Source organism: Bicyclus anynana, chromosome 19 (genome assembly GCF_947172395.1).
Source record: "Bicyclus anynana chromosome 19, ilBicAnyn1.1, whole genome shotgun sequence".
Lineage (NCBI taxonomy): Eukaryota > Metazoa > Arthropoda > Insecta > Lepidoptera > Nymphalidae > Bicyclus > Bicyclus anynana.
In genome coordinates, this window is record NC_069101.1 from 13,537,318 (window position 1) to 13,556,897 (window position 19,580).

The 19,580-nt window shown below is 38.1% G+C and overlaps 2 protein-coding genes and 1 non-coding gene across 3 annotated transcripts in view; 1 reads left to right on the forward strand and 2 right to left on the reverse strand.

The window, feature by feature from the left end:
• Positions 1-17,556, forward strand: LOC112049241 (sodium-coupled neutral amino acid transporter 9 homolog). The gene is made up of 12 exons (XM_052887383.1): positions 1-318; positions 3,565-3,639; positions 4,282-4,408; positions 6,894-6,997; positions 7,763-7,920; positions 8,977-9,138; positions 9,488-9,685; positions 10,612-10,805; positions 12,023-12,127; positions 14,334-14,402; positions 14,944-15,107; positions 16,262-17,556. Exons 1-12 carry the CDS (start codon positions 239-241, stop codon positions 16,428-16,430), a joined length of 1,605 nt encoding a protein of 534 aa, XP_052743343.1. The 5' UTR covers positions 1-238; the 3' UTR covers positions 16,431-17,556.
• LOC112049243 (U6 spliceosomal RNA) lies at positions 12,719-12,825 on the reverse strand. Its single transcript, XR_002887072.1, has one exon. It is a non-coding gene; the product is annotated as a U6 spliceosomal RNA (small nuclear RNA).
• Positions 17,550-19,580, reverse strand: part of LOC112049213 (phosphoglucomutase) — a 16,390-nt gene continuing 14,359 nt past the window's right edge. Inside the window, exons 9-10 of the mRNA XM_024087011.2 lie at positions 19,349-19,428; positions 17,550-18,191 (exon numbers count right to left, since the gene is read on the reverse strand). Coding sequence (XP_023942779.1) covers positions 18,053-18,191; positions 19,349-19,428 — 219 coding nt within the window. The 3' untranslated portion in view covers positions 17,550-18,052. The remainder of the gene's footprint in view (positions 18,192-19,348; positions 19,429-19,580) is intronic.

Consider the following 19,580-nt stretch of genomic DNA (forward strand, 5'->3'; position numbering starts at 1 on the left):
TAACTTAGTAGCAACTTAGCAACCTTTGTGAACGTAGTGCCTATATTTATTTTAAAACGGACCATTAATAATAATTTTCACTTTATATAAAAGCAATAGATCATTTTTAAATATTAATGTACATTTAATCAAAATTTTCGTATTAACAAAATAATGTTTTGTAATTAACTTACTAGGTATCTACTTGGTTGTGTTTACCTGTCTTTGTACTTAATTAAACGATCTCAATATCTTAAACATGCGGTTAATAAGAGAGAGTGTGAAAAATAGCGAAATTGATTCGACGGCTAGTTCTTTAAAATCTACTGACAGTTTTGGGTAAGTCATTCTTTTATTTTAAACCGAGTTCAAAAAAAGGAGCAAGTTCTTTCTTATTCTTTGTCACTTACCATCAGGTGAAATTGTAGTCAAGGGCTAAGTTGTAAAGAATAAAAAAATAAAATTTTAAAAATAAAAAAACCTAAAAAGAATTTTTCAAGATATTATTTTACGACTTAGTTCACATTTTGTTCACATGTACATACTCATGCTAAATTTCAGCTTTTTCACAGTATACCTACATATGTCTTTATTCTGGCTTTTTCTAGTAGTAATAGTCCCTGCGCTAAACCGCGGACAGACGGATGGACGGACAGACAGACGGACACAGCGAAACTATAAGGGTTCCTTGTAGACTCGTCGTCGTCGTCATCAACCCATATTCGGCTCACTGCTGAGCTCGAGTCTCCTCTCAGAATGAGAGGGGTTAGGCCAATAGTCCACCACGCTGGCCCAATGCGGATTGGCAGACTTCACACACGCAGAGAATTAAGATAATTCTCTGATATGCAGGTTTCCTCACGATGTTTTCCTTCACCGTTTGAGACACGTGATATTTAATGTCTTAAAATGCACACAACTGAAAAGTTTGAGGTGCATGCCCCGGATCGGATTCGAACCCACACCCTCCGGAATCGGAGGCAGAGGTTATATCCACTGGGCTATCACGGCTCTCCTTGTAGACTACGGAACCCTAAAACAGAAAAACTCATGAAATGAATGCTGGTTTCCTGAAATAGTAGATTGTTATACGAGAGGCTAAAAAGACCCATTTTAACCGAGGTTTTATTAGGGCACGGGCCGTAAGGCGAGGGCCGCTAAATAGAAACTGAATCTAAAATGGGTTTAGCCCCGCGTGTTACACTATACTTTTCACTACGATTGCGAGAAAATAAAATAATTCAGTACAGTATTCAATGTTAAAATTATTTTTGCAGACGCAGCTCACAACTCAATAAAAATCAAATAAAAAAAAAATACGCATTGTACATACAAGAACGCTGTATTTACATAATATGTACTCGTACTCACCTATGATGATTCTATTTACGAATAAAATCTCATTCGTTTTATAGAGGTCATTATTTTAGTATGATTAAACTATTTACGAATTAAACCTTTTTCGTCAAATAGTAGGCTAGTAGCTACCTACTAGTAGCAGGCAAAAATTAATAAAACAATAGTAGATTGTTATATAAGGGGCTAAAAAGACCCATTATATACGAGGTATTTTTAGGGCCTGAGACGTAAGTCGAGGGCCGCCTAAATAGAAACCGAGTATATGATGGGTTTAGCCCCGCGTGTTACACTCTGCTTTTCACTACGATTGCGAGAAATTAAAATAGTTTAGTTCAATATTCAATGATTTATTTAATTGAAAATTAAATGTACAAAGTCTACAATTTTGGATATTATGGGAGATGCTTTTACCCGGTAACATAATTTCCGACTACTGTGAAGATGGATAACGAGTATATGAGGTAAACGTGGGAGATAATAGTTTAAAAAACTCCTTTCGTAAGTGAATCCATTTGTTGTTGTTTTCTTCACTTATTAAATTTTTCGTAGGTAAGTATTCAAGTAAATGCGTTTGGACTTTGATGGTAACAGATTGAAAATTTCATCTATCTCCAAAGTAGGATCACCATTCTCAGTAGATGAAGACACCAATAACAATTAATGTTGAAAAATAAGAAAGTTACGGTCACAAATTTACAATTATTTTCTGAATTAAATCAAGTGTGTATTATTTGTTTTTTAAATTCTCGCTTTTTAATTTAATTTTTTTCACATGAGAAAAAGGCAAAGGTATTACACCGTAAAGGATGTCCCATGTCTTTAATAAAAATTAAATAAAAGAATGAACGCATTCCACAGACAAGAACGCTGCATTTATTTCCAATTTAAAGTTTTTAATTTATTTTTCAAAACAATCAGAGCCTTACCTATAATGATTCAATTTTCGAATAAAACCTCCTCCGTTTTTTAGTACTCGTAACAGACAAGAATTAAAAAAACAAAATTACTTTAGCCCCTAGAGGCTAATATGCTTGTTTAGCCCCGCTGTGGAGTGGTAATATGACAATGTTTTTGAGCAAGAGTAGTGTAAAACCATTGCTGTAGAACTTTACTGGTCGAGTTCAGTCTTAAAGAGCCCTGTGGGTAGTGTTATATTTAACTACTTTGTAACGACTATAAATCATTATAATCATTACTTACACTCGATCTTCAACAGTTACAACGAACATGAGTAATAAATGATTTACGCGATAACTTTATTAATAGATAGATATACGCGTCACAGATGGCAGGCGACATTTATTATCGGAAAGCCAAGGATCAAGGGAGGCCGTTATCTCATCGATTTTTATACCCCCAACGCAAAAAGAGAGGTGTTATAAGTTTGACGTGTCTGTATGTCTGTCAGTCTGTGTGTGGCACCATAGCTTCCGAACGGATGAAGCGATTTCAATTTAGTTTTTTTTTTATATGGGTAGTGTTCTTAGACATGTTTGATGAAAATCAATTGAGCCGTTTAAAACTTGTGGGGGGTGAAAGTGGGGAAGAATAACCGTGTCTGCAAATATACTCGAGTGGGGTCTCAAATGAAAGCGCACTGAAAGAGAATATTACACATAACCGAGAGGTGGTGGTTGGATCACTAACACTGGACAATGGTCGTGCCCCCTCCAACCTCCAACTAACACTGTTAGGGGGATGGAAATATTGGTCATATTTAAAAAATATGGAAAATATTCTTCTTTTTAAGTAGGTAAATATATTCCAACTCCTGCAGACTTCACACAAGTACCTACAGTCTAGCTAGAGAATTAAGAAAATTTTCAGGTATGCAGGTTACCTCACGACGTTTTTCCTTCACCGTTTGAGACACGTGATATTTAATTTCTTAAAATGCACACAACTGAAAAGTTGGAGGCCCCGGACAGGATTAGAATCTACGCCCTCCGAATAGAGGTCATATCCACTGAGCGGCTGACCTATCACATGAAGTTGTTCAAGTGGCGAGTGGCGACCTCATCACATCACAACAGACGGCTAAGTGCAGAATTGGCTAGTGGACTAATAACATATTAAGTATAACATATCGCTTGGAGGTGCGAGTTACAAGGCCGTTGTTTGTAAGACCCTGTAAAAGGCCTATGTTCAGCACTAGACGGCCATCAACTGATATGAAAAGGATGATAATGATAATGACATACCTAATGCTATGATCATATTTCGCAGAGTGTTCGGAAGCGCGTGTTCCGACTGCTCCGACTGTGAGTATTGTGACGTCCAGGAACAACAAAATAAATACTGGTGAGACTACAATTAAAGTTGCATAGAGTAATAATTGACGATGACGAACCAAGCAGATGGCCAACGTTAAGGTTAAAAACAATCGCCCATAAATAAAGCAATACATCGCTTCTACCCTCCCGTCTATCAAGCTCATGACATCAAAGGCCTCAGTGCCTGAGTTGAAAACCGGCATTTGTTGTAGGTCAGCTAAGCAGCTTCAGATGGGTTTCGGTGAACGCAACCCTGCTAGAATGAAAGCCAGAGGCTAAAAGAACGTAGCAGAATGAAGCATGAATTTAAATTTTAATCTCTTGAGAGCCACCTTGGTTTAAAGAGATGGTGGTACGATTTGTGGGGTGACTTAATTCACTCTTTGTGGTTGATAGAAATCAGTCTAAACTGTGATTGGAAGAAATTGAAAACCATTTCGCAGGCAGAGACGCTGTTAGGTATTAGGGAAAGCCGATTTATGAAGACTCTTTACTTCATTATTTAAATTTTTTCGTGAGAACTATTAAAGTGACAAGTTGGTACCTACTTTTAATTTAAAGATGGTCACAATAATACGGGTCTCCGTAATTATCATCAGTTATATCTCTATAATGTACCCGCCTTTTTACTATAGAATATTATGTAAAAATATAAATGCATGCATTCCAGCAATGTGTCGAGTTCAAGCTGCACCAACCTCAGCTTCTACAGCGCGACCGACGAGAGGCATCCGCTGCTCTTCAGCCACAACCTCACCAACACATACAAGACTAACAGCAGCAGCTCAGATACATTGGTAAGTGGCTTCAACCTATAGAACCTCAACTCAGCACCACCGAAGAGAGGCATCTCTGGTTTACCACTATCAAGTAGGCCGACGCCATCGGCTTGGTCGTTTAAGATTATTTTTTAGTCTCTCATTATTCCTGCAATCTGCCGTGTGACATTTCGCTGAATTTTATGTATATTAAAGCGTGATAAGTGCAAAATCCAGGTATTGTGATGACATCTTGTGGTGCTCGTCTTTTGAGGCTTTTGAAAGTTGTACGAGGTTTCTTCATCATAATGTAGATTTGGATGTTTCCGAGAACGCTTTTGGTCTGCTTTCCTTAAGTGTGCGTTTTCTGGAAAGTTTTAATTTTTAATTCACGACGCAAGCGATAATTTTCAGATGTAGGTACGTAAGTACCAAGGAGTATTGGTAATCATGCGAAACATTTTTGGCTGGAACCGTTGCAGAATTTAAATTAAAAGAATTTAAGTTAAATGATAGAATCTAGTTCTTTAGCACGATTTGTATAAGTATTTTCTGTTGATGGTATCTCTCAATTACTCATTTTTTTCGGTTTATATCGTAAATTGTATTCGTCTAAAGAGTAGAATTATCTCCGGTCATTACGAATTGTTATAAATTAGGTTCATGTGGCAGTGACCGTGAGAATTATTTGTTTTAATTAGCGGCTTGGTAACAGATAATAATTATTATCAGTTCTTTGACTGTGATTTCCGTATTGAACAAACGTCTTCGAGGACGAGGAGTAACAAGAAGTTTGCGCACTCATTTGTTGTTATAAATGCGATTTAAAATCCTCACAGGTTGCTAGATCAACTGTCTTGTTAAACTAGTCACTACCTAACGTTCAAGATTAACAATTAATTTATGTAGCTATTTTCCGTGAAAACCTACGTATCACGCAGACTCTGAATGTCTGGGTGGTCTGGACCAGATCCCATAAAACAATGACGTTCCTCTCCTAAACAAAAACCAAAGTATCTAAGTTATATAAAGAATCGGATAATATGGAGGACATAGCACTTACATTAAGGATTTATCCCAAGAATATTTGCCGTAGTTTTTGTCAATTGATCGAAAATACTGTGGCTATAGGAGTTGGTACGATCACCATACAACTTACTATTTAGTTTAACGGGCAGGGATTGAACTTGTCGGAAACTGGTTGACATCAGAAGCGTATTTAAATAGCAAAAACACAATTATTGAATGGGAACCTAAGAAAGTTATCAATAAAGCCTTGAGTGAAGTCCCGGACTTGTAACCGTTGTTTGTAGGGTTAAAGACATCTTTTAAAACTAGTTAACATTCCACTTCTCTACTCAAGTAATTTTCCCCGCCTATCCCAAATTATCCCACGAAGGAATATCCAAAAAAAGATGTAGACGAATCGAATGCCACGAATGAGCTAGTCGTTTATATAGCCAGCACTCCCACTACTCCCCCACCTAACTCACAGAACACTTCGTACTATCTCGTCTCGTGACGACACAAGCTGACCGATCATGACCTCTGGTCTGGGTGAGTCCAACTGCTTTGCTAGTGAAGCTATTGAGGCTTTTGTCTTAAAGGAATTGATCAATGATCTCTCGTCCGATGTAAGTAGGTAACTGGTAACTTCGACTTAAAGAATTTCAAAGATACTATTTTTGGCAGAGCCAAAGTTCCCTTGGGAATGTAACTATTGATCATTTACGTTTATCATTACTCTTGTTGGTATGCTCTTTATCTGCTCCGTAGTATTTCTCGTACTACAACGTCACGTGTACTCAATCGTGTTTATAGGAAACGTCGCAAATTGAAAAAAAAATCATTAACGATAAAAATTAATGGTTTATACCTACTTACATAAACTTATCAATGCCTTTGACCTGTTATAAGATATATTACATACGTTCTACATATTATTATTATTATTTGTTTAACATTACGAAACTCTTCGCAAAATGTCAAAGCCTGTGAGAGGGATTTCAGAAACTTTATTCCTTTACTTCTGGTACCTACTTAAGCCTATTTCTGCTCAAGCGCGTACTGTAAGTAAGTAATTTTACTTTAGAAACTGAATAACAATCCCTTTAAAGTATTCCAAATATCAGATTTATGGTACCTAGTAAATGTTCTTTGGATATTGACAACTCATAAAGTCCATCACGTCGAAGTAGTGCGTATATCCCGCACGCACGATAAGTTTGCGCGTGTCCAAAATTGGAACTAATCAAACTCTATTTATCTCTTGGCGAGTAAAAGAGATCACTGACGCTGGCAACTTAATTGCGCCGCCAGTCGTGCACAGACTTATCTTGCGCGCATTCTAGGGATGACTCAGACGTGCGAGGTAGTCTACGCCTTCGGCTGACTCTTCTAAGATCTTCGGGTGTGGCGGAGTCCGTACCTATTGAGCTAGCCGGTTTCATAGACTCCGTCACAAAGTAAGTAAAAATTATTATAAATGGAATAACACCACCGTAACTAATAAATGTTGTTACAGGGTCCCGGCGAGCTATCAGCAAGCGATATAATAGCGACATACAAAAAGTCGTTTCAAAAAAGTGTCATAATAGAAAAGACGAAACAAAGTTCACTAGTTACAATGTAAGTGTACATGGGCTACTTAACTTAAGACTCAATGAATTAAAATATTTTTAGTGTTTAGCGCAGGGTTTCTTACATTTATTGCTTCAGGAACCCCCATTCATTTTTTTAGATGACCGCGTTCCCCTAAATAAGGAGTAATGTAATAATAATAAACCCACTCTCACTCATGCATGTTTTAACAAAGGGTGAAATTGAAATTAAACAAATTAACAAAATCCATTTTGCGTGAAAATTCGGCATTTACTTCCTGTCTTATTGCCCATTAATCAAAGAAATCTATAAAAATTAATCATGAAGAGTTTTATCAACGGACTTTCCAACTACATATTCAGCCGCCATCACGTAAATCTTGTCGCGAACTCCATACCGTCAAATGGCGAATCCTAGTCTAGAGTGATGACTTTCGTCTCAAAATTTCTGATCGCTACAATGGAAAAAGTGGATATATGTATCTTTGGATTTGATTATCTTTTGTAGCTTCAGTCAATATTTCCTTAACTCAGCTGTTAAAAACCAATTCCAAATCGATTCATCACAATCAAAAACAATGACATTATGTTTACTAATATTAAAAGGCTAATATTAAGGCACTACTTGTCCGATTTAAAAAATTCTTTCAGTGTTAGATAGCCGATTTATCGAGGAAGGTTATAGGCTAATATCCCCGTATTCCTACGGGAAAAGGAACCAGCTAGTTGTGTTGTATAGGTGGTGTCAGCTAGTTCTTTATAATTCACTGAATCGTTTGTTTTCTGTTTCCAGTTTCTCAATATGGAACACAATAATGGGTTCCTCTCTGCTGACGATGGCCTGGGGCGTGCAGCGCGCGGGGCTGCCCACCGCTCTGTTCCTATTGGTGTTCATGTCGGCGCTCTGTCTCTACACCGCGTACTTACTGCTCAGAGTCAACTATCATCATGGTTAGTCACTGGAAACTCCTTTTTCTTGCGTCATTTTCCTCTTATTGGGTCGTGATCACTTACTCAAATCGCAGACACGCTATCTGGCAGATCTTTTCGCAACATGTAGAACTTCTACGGGACTCCTATTGTCGGGCTGTTGGTTACATTGAAGTCGAGAGCAATTCGGATTTGATTTACACATAGCATTGAGGGCTAACTCTCGATTTTTCACTTTGATAGTGATAATTAATATCGTTAGGCTATCTCCCCTACTTCGGAAATTTTGCTAGGAGCTTCGAGATGTTTTTCTAGCAAAACTCTCGAAGCAGGATACCGAAGTACTCGAGAATCCTACGGAGACAGATCGTCTTTTGAGTGCTCTATGCGTTTCTCATGGAATCCATAAGACCACATCTCGATAGCGTTTATGCGCGTTAATTACTGGAGTTACTTTGAGAATTAGAGCTCTTTTCAGAACTCTGATTACCTATTGGGTTCCGCTACGAGTATGTGTATGACCTTGCCACGAAGCAGCCTTGCTCTGTTCTTAGGAAAAGTGTGGTAACCGATGAAACTACAAGCACATAAGAGCGACACACACCTATCTAGATGATGGTATCCCATTTCACACCTGGAAAGCCATCTAGTGTACCGTCATCTAATATATGACAAAATACAGACAGAGAGACAGCTGACACAGCTATGCTCTTAGGCTCAGTCCAGAAAGGGCGAATTCGCTGCGATTCTCTCACGCGTATTACGCGCGACCGTTGCGCCCACAAGGCGCGTACCAACGCGCGAGCATTTGGGGAGGAATTCAGTACGAAACATGGAGTTGAACGTGCACTCGCTCTAGAGTTCGCGCATTAACTGGACGTATAAGTGTATTATCTATGAACTGGACAAAAAGGTGTCCCTAGTATCGCGACTCGCGCGCAATACGCGCGAATCACGCGCGAGTCGAGAGTCTGGCGTAGTGCACGCGATTTACGCGCGTATTTTGAATTCGCGCGATGCTTGTGGATGCGATGTACTTCTGGACAAGGTCTTAGCGAAATGTATCAAACTGTCCAGGTAGTGAGACGTGCGAGGTGCCAGCGCTGTGCCGCGTACTGCTGGGCGCGGGCGCGGCGGCTGTGGCGCACGCCTTCAGCCTGATGGTGCTGCTGGGCGCCAGCGTGCTGTACTGGCTCCTCATCACCAACTTCCTCTACTACACCGTCATTTACCTCATGGGTATGACTTTTAAAGCGGTTTTGGTTTTGCACATTCCATTCGGAATTTACAGAAGCCGTTAGTATATTTGTGGCACGTCAATTCTCTTTCTACGTTAATCTTTGGATCGAGGACATAAAGTGGGATGCAGGTAACTGCGGCTCGAGGCGTTGTGTTTGAAAGTCCATGCAAGAGGCCTATGTCAATCAGTGGACGTCTATCGGCCGTTTTTTTTTTATTCTTTTACAAGTTAGCCCTTGACTACTACCTTATCTGATGGTAAGTGATGATGCAATCTAAGATGGAAGCGGGCTAACTTGTTAGGAGAAGGATGAAGATCCACATTTTAATAAAAAACTACTGTTTCCAGACCTAGGCTCGCCCCACGGCGCCGTCTCCAACGCATCAGTCCTCTGTCCCTCCCAGACGCTCGGCCCCTCCGCACCCCTCGCCGCGCCCTCCCCGTACTGGGGGCTGCACACCACCGTGCCCTTCTACGTGGCCATAGTCGTTTTCCCACTTCTGAACTTCACCAAGGTCTCCTTCTTCACGAAGTTCAATTCTTTAGGTGAGATTATTATTAATTATTTATCGATTAAAATATAGTATGCATCACCAGAGTCAAATACAACACAGTAGGGCATTATGACAATATGCTAGATAGTCTATAGGTACAGCAAAGTGGTACAGAGTACTAGGCGTAGGTACCTATTGGTACTACTAAGTAGGTACCTACTGGTAACGGCAAAAGTACCTGTAAAATACATTACAATCATGCGTATTACTAAGAATGCGTTACTTAGTATCCATAATAGGCTACTTGCCTCTTTTGTAAACAGTGTTTAAACTGAATTATGTAAGTATTTTAAGCTATATTTCATTTTGTCCCGTCAATAATAACCAGTAAAAAAATTTATATAAATGAATAAATATCTACGTATAATTTTTGCCGCCGAAACACAACACATTAGCAAGTCACGTCATTCATAACGATAACAGCGTGATTGGCGTTTGCAGCAGTGATGTGATATACCTATCACGTTACCGCAAGCGCCAATCACAAACCGATGCCTTGTAGCAAATGACGTCACAGTTTAGTATTGGCGTTTGCGGTGACGTGATAAAAATACAAATTTGTTTTGTAAGAATATTACAATTACGAAATTATTTTCACAAATAAAAATGTGATTAGAGTTTCTAGGCATCTAAACTGCCTTTAAGCAAAAAATCTTCTTAGTTATAGATAGCAGGCGAGTAGCCTATTCGGTGCAATAAATAAGTGAACCATACCTAGTTATTTCCGAAACCTGTGCATTCTCATGAGAATGGGAATCCTTGAATGGGATTCTGTGAGATTTTTAAGAGTTCTGAATGACAGAGTCGCTTGGATTCGTCAGTTTTTCGTCAGTTTAATCGTTATTCTGAACTTTTGCAAATAAAGTCTATGTCGTTATTTTCTCTTTGCCGTTAATGTGGTCTTATTTGTCGTTCCAGGAACGCTGTCAGTGTTCTACCTCATAATCTTCATAATAGTGAAATGCTGGTCGTGGGGCGCCCACGTGGGCGACATGTTGGACGCCCACGTGGGCGGCGACGCGGCCGTGCTGAGCGGCATGCTCGCGCTGTCCTTCTACATACACAACATCATCATCACCATCATGAGCAATAACGCGCGACAGGAGAAAAATGTGAGTGACGTCATCATTCATCATCTCCTTTCCCTTATCCCACATGTGAGGTCGGAAAAATATGTCAATCTTTTGTTTTGACATATTTTTAATGGTTTTGGCTAATGATTTTATGACCACCCACTGACGTCAACCCTCTTTGGAGTCCTTGGGAATTCTCAGTTAGGTGAGTTTTTCTAACCGTCACCATTCGGTAAAATGGGCCATTGGTAAATTGGGCCCTTTGTCGGAATGTAGGTATTTTTAACACTATTGCGAAAGCAAATTATAAGTAAGAAGGAAAGAAAGAAAATAAATTTATTCATATCTAAAAGGAATTAACAATCTCTTTTTTTACCTGGTTAAGCGTGTGTCCAGAAGTTAGTAACATTTTACATAGGTTAAGTCACTGTTATATTTATTTTAAGCGAGCATTTTTGTATATTTTTCCAATCTTTACCCTTAATTTGGGCCCCCAACTAAGTTTGATGCAAGGCCCCTTCAAGGTACGCTATGCCACTGCGTTTAATGTGTTATATAGTTATCCACTTGCGACCTTTTTCCATCGCATTTGACGACATCCAGGGGAAGATATGGAGCGGCTCTATTCTTACACCGGGAACCGCACAGTCCGAGTGAGGTCATCATTATTATTTGTATTTTCCTCATTGCGTTCTAATCATAGTTATTATTATTTTGAATGAAATAATGTGAACTATCTCTCTAGATTATGCATGGGTTATCTTGATGGGTCTACAACTACAATGATGCTATTACAAGGATACTACAAAATGTTAAAACTTTAAATGATTTAATTATTGTTAATATGATTTTGTGATGACAAGTTTCGTACCTAATATATTTTATGAAGTACGCACGAATTACAACAACTATCAGATCTTACGAGAGCTGTGATAGCTCAGTGGATATGACCTCTGGCTTCGATTCGGAAGGCGTAGTTTCGAATCCGGTCATACTCTGACTTTAACTTTCATGTGCATTTTAAAAAATTAAATATCATGTAGGTATCTCAATCGATTAAGGAAATACATCGTGAGGACCTGCATACCTTGAAATTTTCTCAATTCTCTACATATGTGTGTGAAGTCTGCCAATCCGCTTAGGTAGTTATAATGCGTAGCTATATGTCAGCGTGGTAGCTAGAGGTAATTCCTACGATTTATTTCCTCATATATACCTTTTTAATCAGTATGAGATAACTATATGAATGTTACCAGGGCCGAGATCTGACGATAGCGTTCCTGCTGGTGACAGTGACGTACGCGTTGGTCGGCGTCGTGTTCTACGTCTGCTTCCCGCTCGCCAAGTCTTGCATAGAAGATGTGAGTTCTATACTGTCAAATATTCGCACATGTATATAGGAGGGGGGAGGGGGGGCTCGTAGTACATAATGATAGTTAGATTCGTATGGGCGGTCAAACAAAATTACTAATATCTTTGTTAATTGTGCGTTTATGTTTGTTGTTCATTTATTGAATAATGTCACATTTAATATAAGGAAGCTAAAACTGTATGAATTTTCATCTTATTAGATTTTAAATATGTTGCAAATATCAAGTCAACCCTTGCTTTTTATGTATAAATTAACATTGACCTTATTTACCCGAATGTATCATAAAAATATATTCAAACCTAGTCATCATCCCTAACCATTTTTAATCGTTTAGGGATAGAATTTGGAAATCTTAAAATTATTTTTAGCATTTCTCTGGCATACCAATTTTTACAATTTGAAAAATTAAGGACTACTAAATTTTTAACCCCTATTTCACCACTTTCTGATTTTATTTTTGCCACAAAAGTTACGTAAGTACTTATTTAAAAACACCTAATAACATACTTGAATAGCATATCTACTTACATAAATAGGAAACAGTATAAAAAATAAAACATAAGTATTATATTTAAAGGCAAAAAATGTGGAACGCTTCACGATTTTGCGTGTCATCCTTGCGCAGGGGCCATGCTAATCTTCTCTGTATCGTTCCAATTTTAGTATATGTACTGCCGAAGCGAGTACATTGAACAATGTGGATAAAATTTACTTATAGTTTAAAATGTTAAACATTTCAATAGCGTGATGTAGACCCCATACTAATTGACAGTACAACGAACAGTGCCATCTATATTAGTTTTTCGTAACCATAACATAACTTGAGTATCGCTCACAGATGGCGCTAAAACTTCACAAATTGTAATAAGAAGTTATTTTTGTATAGATGGCCAGGGACAGAATTTGTAGTTTCTTTACAAAAATCACTTGCTCCGACGATATTATTCTAAAAAACAATTTCATCCCACAAACGTGCATGTTTTTATGGAAATGAAATGACTGGCTACGTAGTTTTAAAAATTCATGTAAAATGGTGATAAAAACAAAAACAAAAAAATCCTGTCTGATATTTTAAGTATCACGGTATCGCTAATTGTAATACCTACTTAACTAGAATTATTAACATTTCTATTTAGAATTATATGAATTTTGATTTCTAAAAATGAATGGATCTCTTTCACGCAAAAACTAAAAAACTATTGAATTTATTTGGCTGAAATTAGGTATGGAGATAGAAATTACCCCGGATTGACCCTTAAGCTTCTTTTTGTCCCGGAACATCCTGCGTGAATTGTAAAAAATTTAAATTCATGCAAAGTCGCAAGCTTATCTAAAATAATTGCTCGGCTTCAATTCAAAGAATTTTTTACTGCGTCTGCGCTAATTTTTAAAATGCGTTTGTAAAAGAACATTGGTAGTAGTGGTATCGAAGTAAGTACTCGTGTGTGTGAGAGAATCTATTAATAATATTATTAATATTTTTTTTAAATATTTTATATTTGATGGATTTATTAAATAGACAATTAGGTTTTCATAAACTAATGGCTCATTTTTTTATTCTCTCCAAGTTAGCCCTTGACTACAATCTCGCCTGATGGTAAGTCGTAAGTGGTGATGCAATCTAAGATGGTAGCGGGCTAACTTGTTAGGAGTAAGATTAACACACCCCTTTCGGTTTCTACATGACATCGTACTGGAACGATCGTAAATCGCTTGGCGGTACGATTTTGCCGGTATGATTGTAACCAACCACGACCGAAGTCTTCCACCAGCCATTATTTTACATCAAATTTATAAATGCTTGAATTAAATAAGTATGTATTTATTTACAATGATACCAGACATTAATTTCTAGTCTCATGTAGGTAAGGCAGTAAGGAGTTATTTATTTATTTTATTCGGAAGCCAACGTTGTATACAAAAAACTTATGACTAATTAAACATAACCTTCATTAAAAAGTAATATGCTACATTGTACACCCCACTTACAGGCTAACTCAACATGAGTTTATTTTAATACAATTCTTAATTTACCATTAAAAAATAGAGACAAAAACTAAATCTACCTACCACTAAAAAAAAAAAGAAACTAAGAAAAAAAAAATGTAATTACCTTTACCTTGTTATACCTTGTTATTACCTTGTTATAGGAGATACCTATGTATTTAAACATACTACATATGTTTTTTTTTCAGAACATTCTTAACAACTTCGACATGCATGACGTTATGACTGCGATAGCCAGAGCGGTTTTACTCTTTCAGGTATGTACTAAAAATTATTTTACGGTATTTCATTTACCTACAGAATTAATGTAAATTAATTATTTTAATTTTAATTTATTTAATTAAACTAATATTGCAGTACGACATACTTAAGTGTTTCGAGGCTTTCTTTGACTTTTGAAGTAATAACTTCTTATGGGAATTATTTTAAGTTAAGCTTAGTAACGTAACGCGTTACGGTGTCACTCTGGCTTCCCTTTCTCTCGTTACCGTTGGATAGGTTTTTGAAAGATATCAGTCTTCTACCAACATTTTTCGATTTAGGGATCCGTTTGTAAAATGATATATTTATTCATTTATTTAAACAGGACCAACAGGTTACAACAAAAAAAAAATACATACAGCCGAACGTAGAACCTCCTCCTTTTTGGAAGTCGGTTAAAAATCTTATAGTAAAATATAAAGAAAGATATAAGTTACGGCAATTATTGCAGACCCACTTGTTGGTTGTCACAGCATGCACTAAGGATAAGGATAAGGCTTAGTTCGCACTACTCCAGTAATGTTGTGGTGTGTCCAGGTGATCACCGTGTACCCGCTGGTGGTGTTCATGCTGCGCTGCGAGGCGGCGCAGCTGAGCGCGCGGGCGGCGGCGCGGGGCTCCGTGCTGGCCCTCAACGTGGCGGTGGTGGCGCTGTGCATACTTGTGGCGTGCGTGTGTCCCAATATTGGCACCATCATCAGGTACACTTTTTTACAAAATATCGCTGATGACACTCCCATGATATGCAGGCGGGAATGCGCGGGTGTGAGGTGTGTTTTAAAACATAATTTAAATATTACGTATTTTTTCAAAATTTCTAAACGTCAAAAACGCCCGTCGTCATTTTGTGACGTCACTAACACCCTTGATGCACTATACATCGAACTAATACGACGGCCTCCGTGGCGCAGTGGTATGCGCGGTGGATTTACAAGACGGAGGTCCTGGGTTCGATCCCAGGTTGTGCCGATTGAGGTTTTTTTAATTGGTCCAGGTCTGGCTGGTGGGAGGCTTCGGCCGTGGCTAGTAACCACCCTACCGACAAAGACGTACCGCCAAGCGATTTAGCGTTCCGGAACAATGATGTGTAGAAACCGATAGGGGTGTGGATTTTCATCCTCCGCCTAACAAGTTAGCCTGCTTCCATCTAAGATTGCATCATCACTTACCTACCATCAGGTGACATTGTAATCAAGGGCTAACTTGTAAAGAATAAAAAAAAAAATATTAATAATAATTGTTAATTATTTTTTTTGTCCAACGCTCTATTTGTTCCTATGGGATTTATTATAGTGACAGCTTAGACCATTAATTATTAATGGTCTAAGAGTGACAGTGACAGTTGAAATATAGGCCATCATGGCCGACAGGCGTTTTGGCTCGTATTGTTAAAAACATATTCAAAAACTATAATTTTCATGTAATCACGTCTTATAAAAATATGAAAAAAAAACAGACGGAACTATTTAATCCTTCCTTATCAACCCATATTCGGCTCACTGCTTAGCTCGAGTCTCCTCTCAGTCTCAGAATGAGGGGTTAGGCCAATAGTCCACCACGTTGGCCCAATGCGAATTAGCAGACTTCACACACGCAGAGAATTATGAAAATTTTCTGGTGTGCAGGTTTCCTTACGAGTTTTCCTTCACCGTTTGAGACACGTGATATTTAATTTCTTAAATTGCACACAACTGAAAAGTTGGAGGTGCATGCCCCGGACCGGATTCGAACCTACACCCTCCGGAATCGGAGGCAGAGGTCATATCCACTGGGCTATCACGGCTCTCATCATCATTTGCATATTAACCATTAATTACGGGACACCCTGAATTTATCTTGGAGGTATTGTCGTCAGGTACACAGGCGCTATAAGCGGTCTGGTGCATGTATTCGCACTACCGGCTCTCCTGCACATGCGTTCGCTGCAGCTGCGTGGTCAACTCACACTGTGGAAGGGACTGCTCTACTTCGCCATCATCGTGTTCGGCACTGCCAACTTGGTGATGCAGTTCTTTATTGCATAGCTAAGTTGCACGTTGTTGAGTACCTCCACAAAGTATGAGCTCTTAATATTGGTGGGTACGTTTGTAGTCTGGCAAGTTCGTTGATGACACTCCCATGATATGCGGGCGACGGAGGGAAAGACTGCGACTGCGCCGGTGTGAAATCGAGCGCGCGGGGAAATGAGGTTTTTCATTCGCGCGGACCGTCGGGAGCGTTAAGTTGCCAAGTTATAGGCAACCAAAAAATAAAGTAACTTCAAAAATACTCATCCAGCATGTCAGAGAAGGATATAGATATATATCTATTTGGCTGTAACGTAATGGGAGGGTTCCAAAGTTACATAATGAAACCCTTATTTCAATATACAAGCCACAAGCGCGGTTAATTTTTCACTTATTTTAAATGACATTGAGTTGAGAGAAAAACTGTACTCTAGTTAAAAGGCACAGATTAAACAATAATAGGCAGATAGAGCGTACGGCACACGATACGGTGTCGTAGCCGCTCCAAATACAAATTTCAAAAACGAATAAATTCTCGAATCCGTACGACACGAAGCGTCGCATCAGTAAAGTTCAATATCCTTCAAGAAAATGGCATCTTATGTTTTTAAATATTTTGTAAACTGTTTACAAAAACTAAAGAAATAAGATGGAGTATTTTTAGTGGTAATTATTGATTAATAAATTAATTTAAGTAATTGTTGTTAGTGTTAAATTTTTAAATACAAATTATGAAAAGTTTGTATATACGTATGTCAAGGAGACGCTGTTTTTTGTGGGTTTCACAGCTTCACTGCGATGCTTGTTAAGACTTCTGTATGATCTTTATTCTGTGTTAAAAGTTTGTATATGCGTATGTCAAGGAGACGCTGTTTTTTGTGGGTTTCACAGCTTCACTGCGATGCTTGTTAAGACTTCTGTATGATCTTTATTCTGTGTTAAAAGTTTGTATATGCGTATGTCAAGGAGACGCTGTTTTTTGTGGGTTTCACGGCTTCACCGCGGTGCTTGTAAAGACTCATTCTGTATGATCTTTATTCTGTGTTAAAAGGTGTGAATATTTTAATTTTCAACTTCCACTATTTGTATCACAAATGTAGGCTTTAATTTTAAGTTTCTAGTCAATAAAACAATATCTAAGTTACTGTACATTTTATTTGAGAAAATCTCTATAAACATGATAAAATTGTAATCCATTTGGATAACATCAATTACTTAAAATGAACCATTATCAAATATACAACAACAATATTTTTCAAAACTCTTTGGTTATTATTACTAACAATAAATAATGTGTAAAAAAATTCATAATTTAATTTACAATGTTGAATAAAAAATATACATACAATACTTACCAATAATTTCAACAGTCCAATAGGAAAAATAAATTATTAAATTATCGAATTTAAAACAAAAATTCCCAAAAATTTAATATCCAAAAAAATCCAGAATCCATTTGTAGTCACTGCAAACATAGTTATTAGATCATTAAGTCTAAAATGCACGTTAAGACAAATTTAGTGAAGTCTTATATTTCAAGAAATATGTCGTAGTTCGCATGATAGACCCACTGGAAAATATTTACTATAACATATGCTTCCGGTCATTTCTAATCAGTTGGTGCGTAGCTGTGACGTAGTCTATGTGATGACAGTGGGCGCGTCGCGGCCCGTGTACTGCTGCAGCTTAGAAATGTCCAACGCGACTTGTATGAGAGGCTGCAGCATCTGTTGTGCGTCGCCCAGCACATCTTTAGCCTCGTACGAGTCTATATACAGTCTGTAAAGAAAATATTAGTTTTAGTTGAGCATAAAAAGCTACGTTATTTGCGAGTGTCATAGGCTATGTTTTTACTCCGAGTTCCTACGGGAACAGTAACTATGTGGGTAAAACCGCGGGGCGTCTATTAGAAGCATTATTTCGTATTTTAGCAATTTTGTATTATCTCCGAAACTATATGACTAATTGACATAGTGTAAAAGGCAAATCTTATCTCTATAATATCCTCTTGATTATTAAGTAATTAATTGTTGATAAGGATTTAAGTTTAGTTGTGTAAATAATGACGTAAATCTTAGTATATGATTTAATTAATTTATTAAAGTACAAAAGGTACTATATCTGCTAAAGTATAGAAGATAGATATATGCTGTCGCGACATTTTTTGTCGAGAATGATGTGTTCCGCAAAGTTGTAGTACATTATGTTATTCACATCTGTTTATTGGATGAAAAGTCATCCAATAAACAGATGGGTGAGGGTCGCTTCTGAAACAATGGAAGCGCGTACAGAATAACAGCTTTTGGCAGTCTCCGTGGCGCAGTGGTATGCGCGGTGGATTTACAAGACGGAGGTCCTGATTGATGAGATTTTCTTAATTTGTCCAGGTCTGGCTGGTGGGAGGCTTCGGCCGTGGCTAGTTACCACCCTACCGGCAAAAGAAGTACCGCCAAGCGATTTAGCGTTCCGGTACGATGCCGTGTAGAAACCGAAAGGGGTGTGGATTTTCATCCTCCTCCTAACAAGTTAGCCCGCTTCCATCTTAGACTGCTTCACTTACCATCAGGTGAGATTGTAGTCAAGGGCTAACTTGTAAAGAAAAAAAAATCCAATAAACAGATGGGTGAGGGTCGTGTCTAATACAAATCTTAGACTATTATACATCACACTAATATTATAAAGGAGAAAGTGTCTAAGTGTGTAAGTTTGTTTGTTCCTCTTTTACGCTGCTGAAGCGATTTGGCTGAAATTTGGAATAGAAATAGATTTTACTCTGGATTACCACATAGGCTATTTTTCATCCCGGAAAAATCCATGGTTCCCAAGGGATTTGTGAAAAACTGAATTCCACGCGGACGAAGTCGCGGGCGTCCGCTAGTAGATAATGGTGATAATAATTAGTCAAAAACTTAATATGAAAGCTACGAAGTACGTACCGCACGGTGGCGCCCGAGCTGCCTGTACCGCTGAGTCGTACCACGATCCTCGACCCGTCCTCGAACACTATGCGCAGACCCTGACAACAATACAAGCATATTTTCACATCAAACCATCCACACACGCACAAACACACACACACCCTCACACACACACACACACACGCGCGCAGACATACATTCACACATAATCAATAAACGACAGACAATTTTGTTGATGAATTTCAGTTCG

Excerpts from the sequence above, each read along its gene's own strand:
- LOC112049241 (XM_052887383.1), top strand. The coding sequence starts at position 239 with ATGCGGTTAATAAGAGAGAGTGTGAAAAATAGCGAAATTGATTCGACG. Across the intron at positions 9,686-10,611 it reads CACGAAGTTCAATTCTTTAG|GAACGCTGTCAGTGTTCTAC; the intron begins GTGAGATTATTA and ends TTGTCGTTCCAG. Across the intron at positions 15,108-16,261 it reads AATATTGGCACCATCATCAG|GTACACAGGCGCTATAAGCG; the intron begins GTACACTTTTTT and ends TATTGTCGTCAG.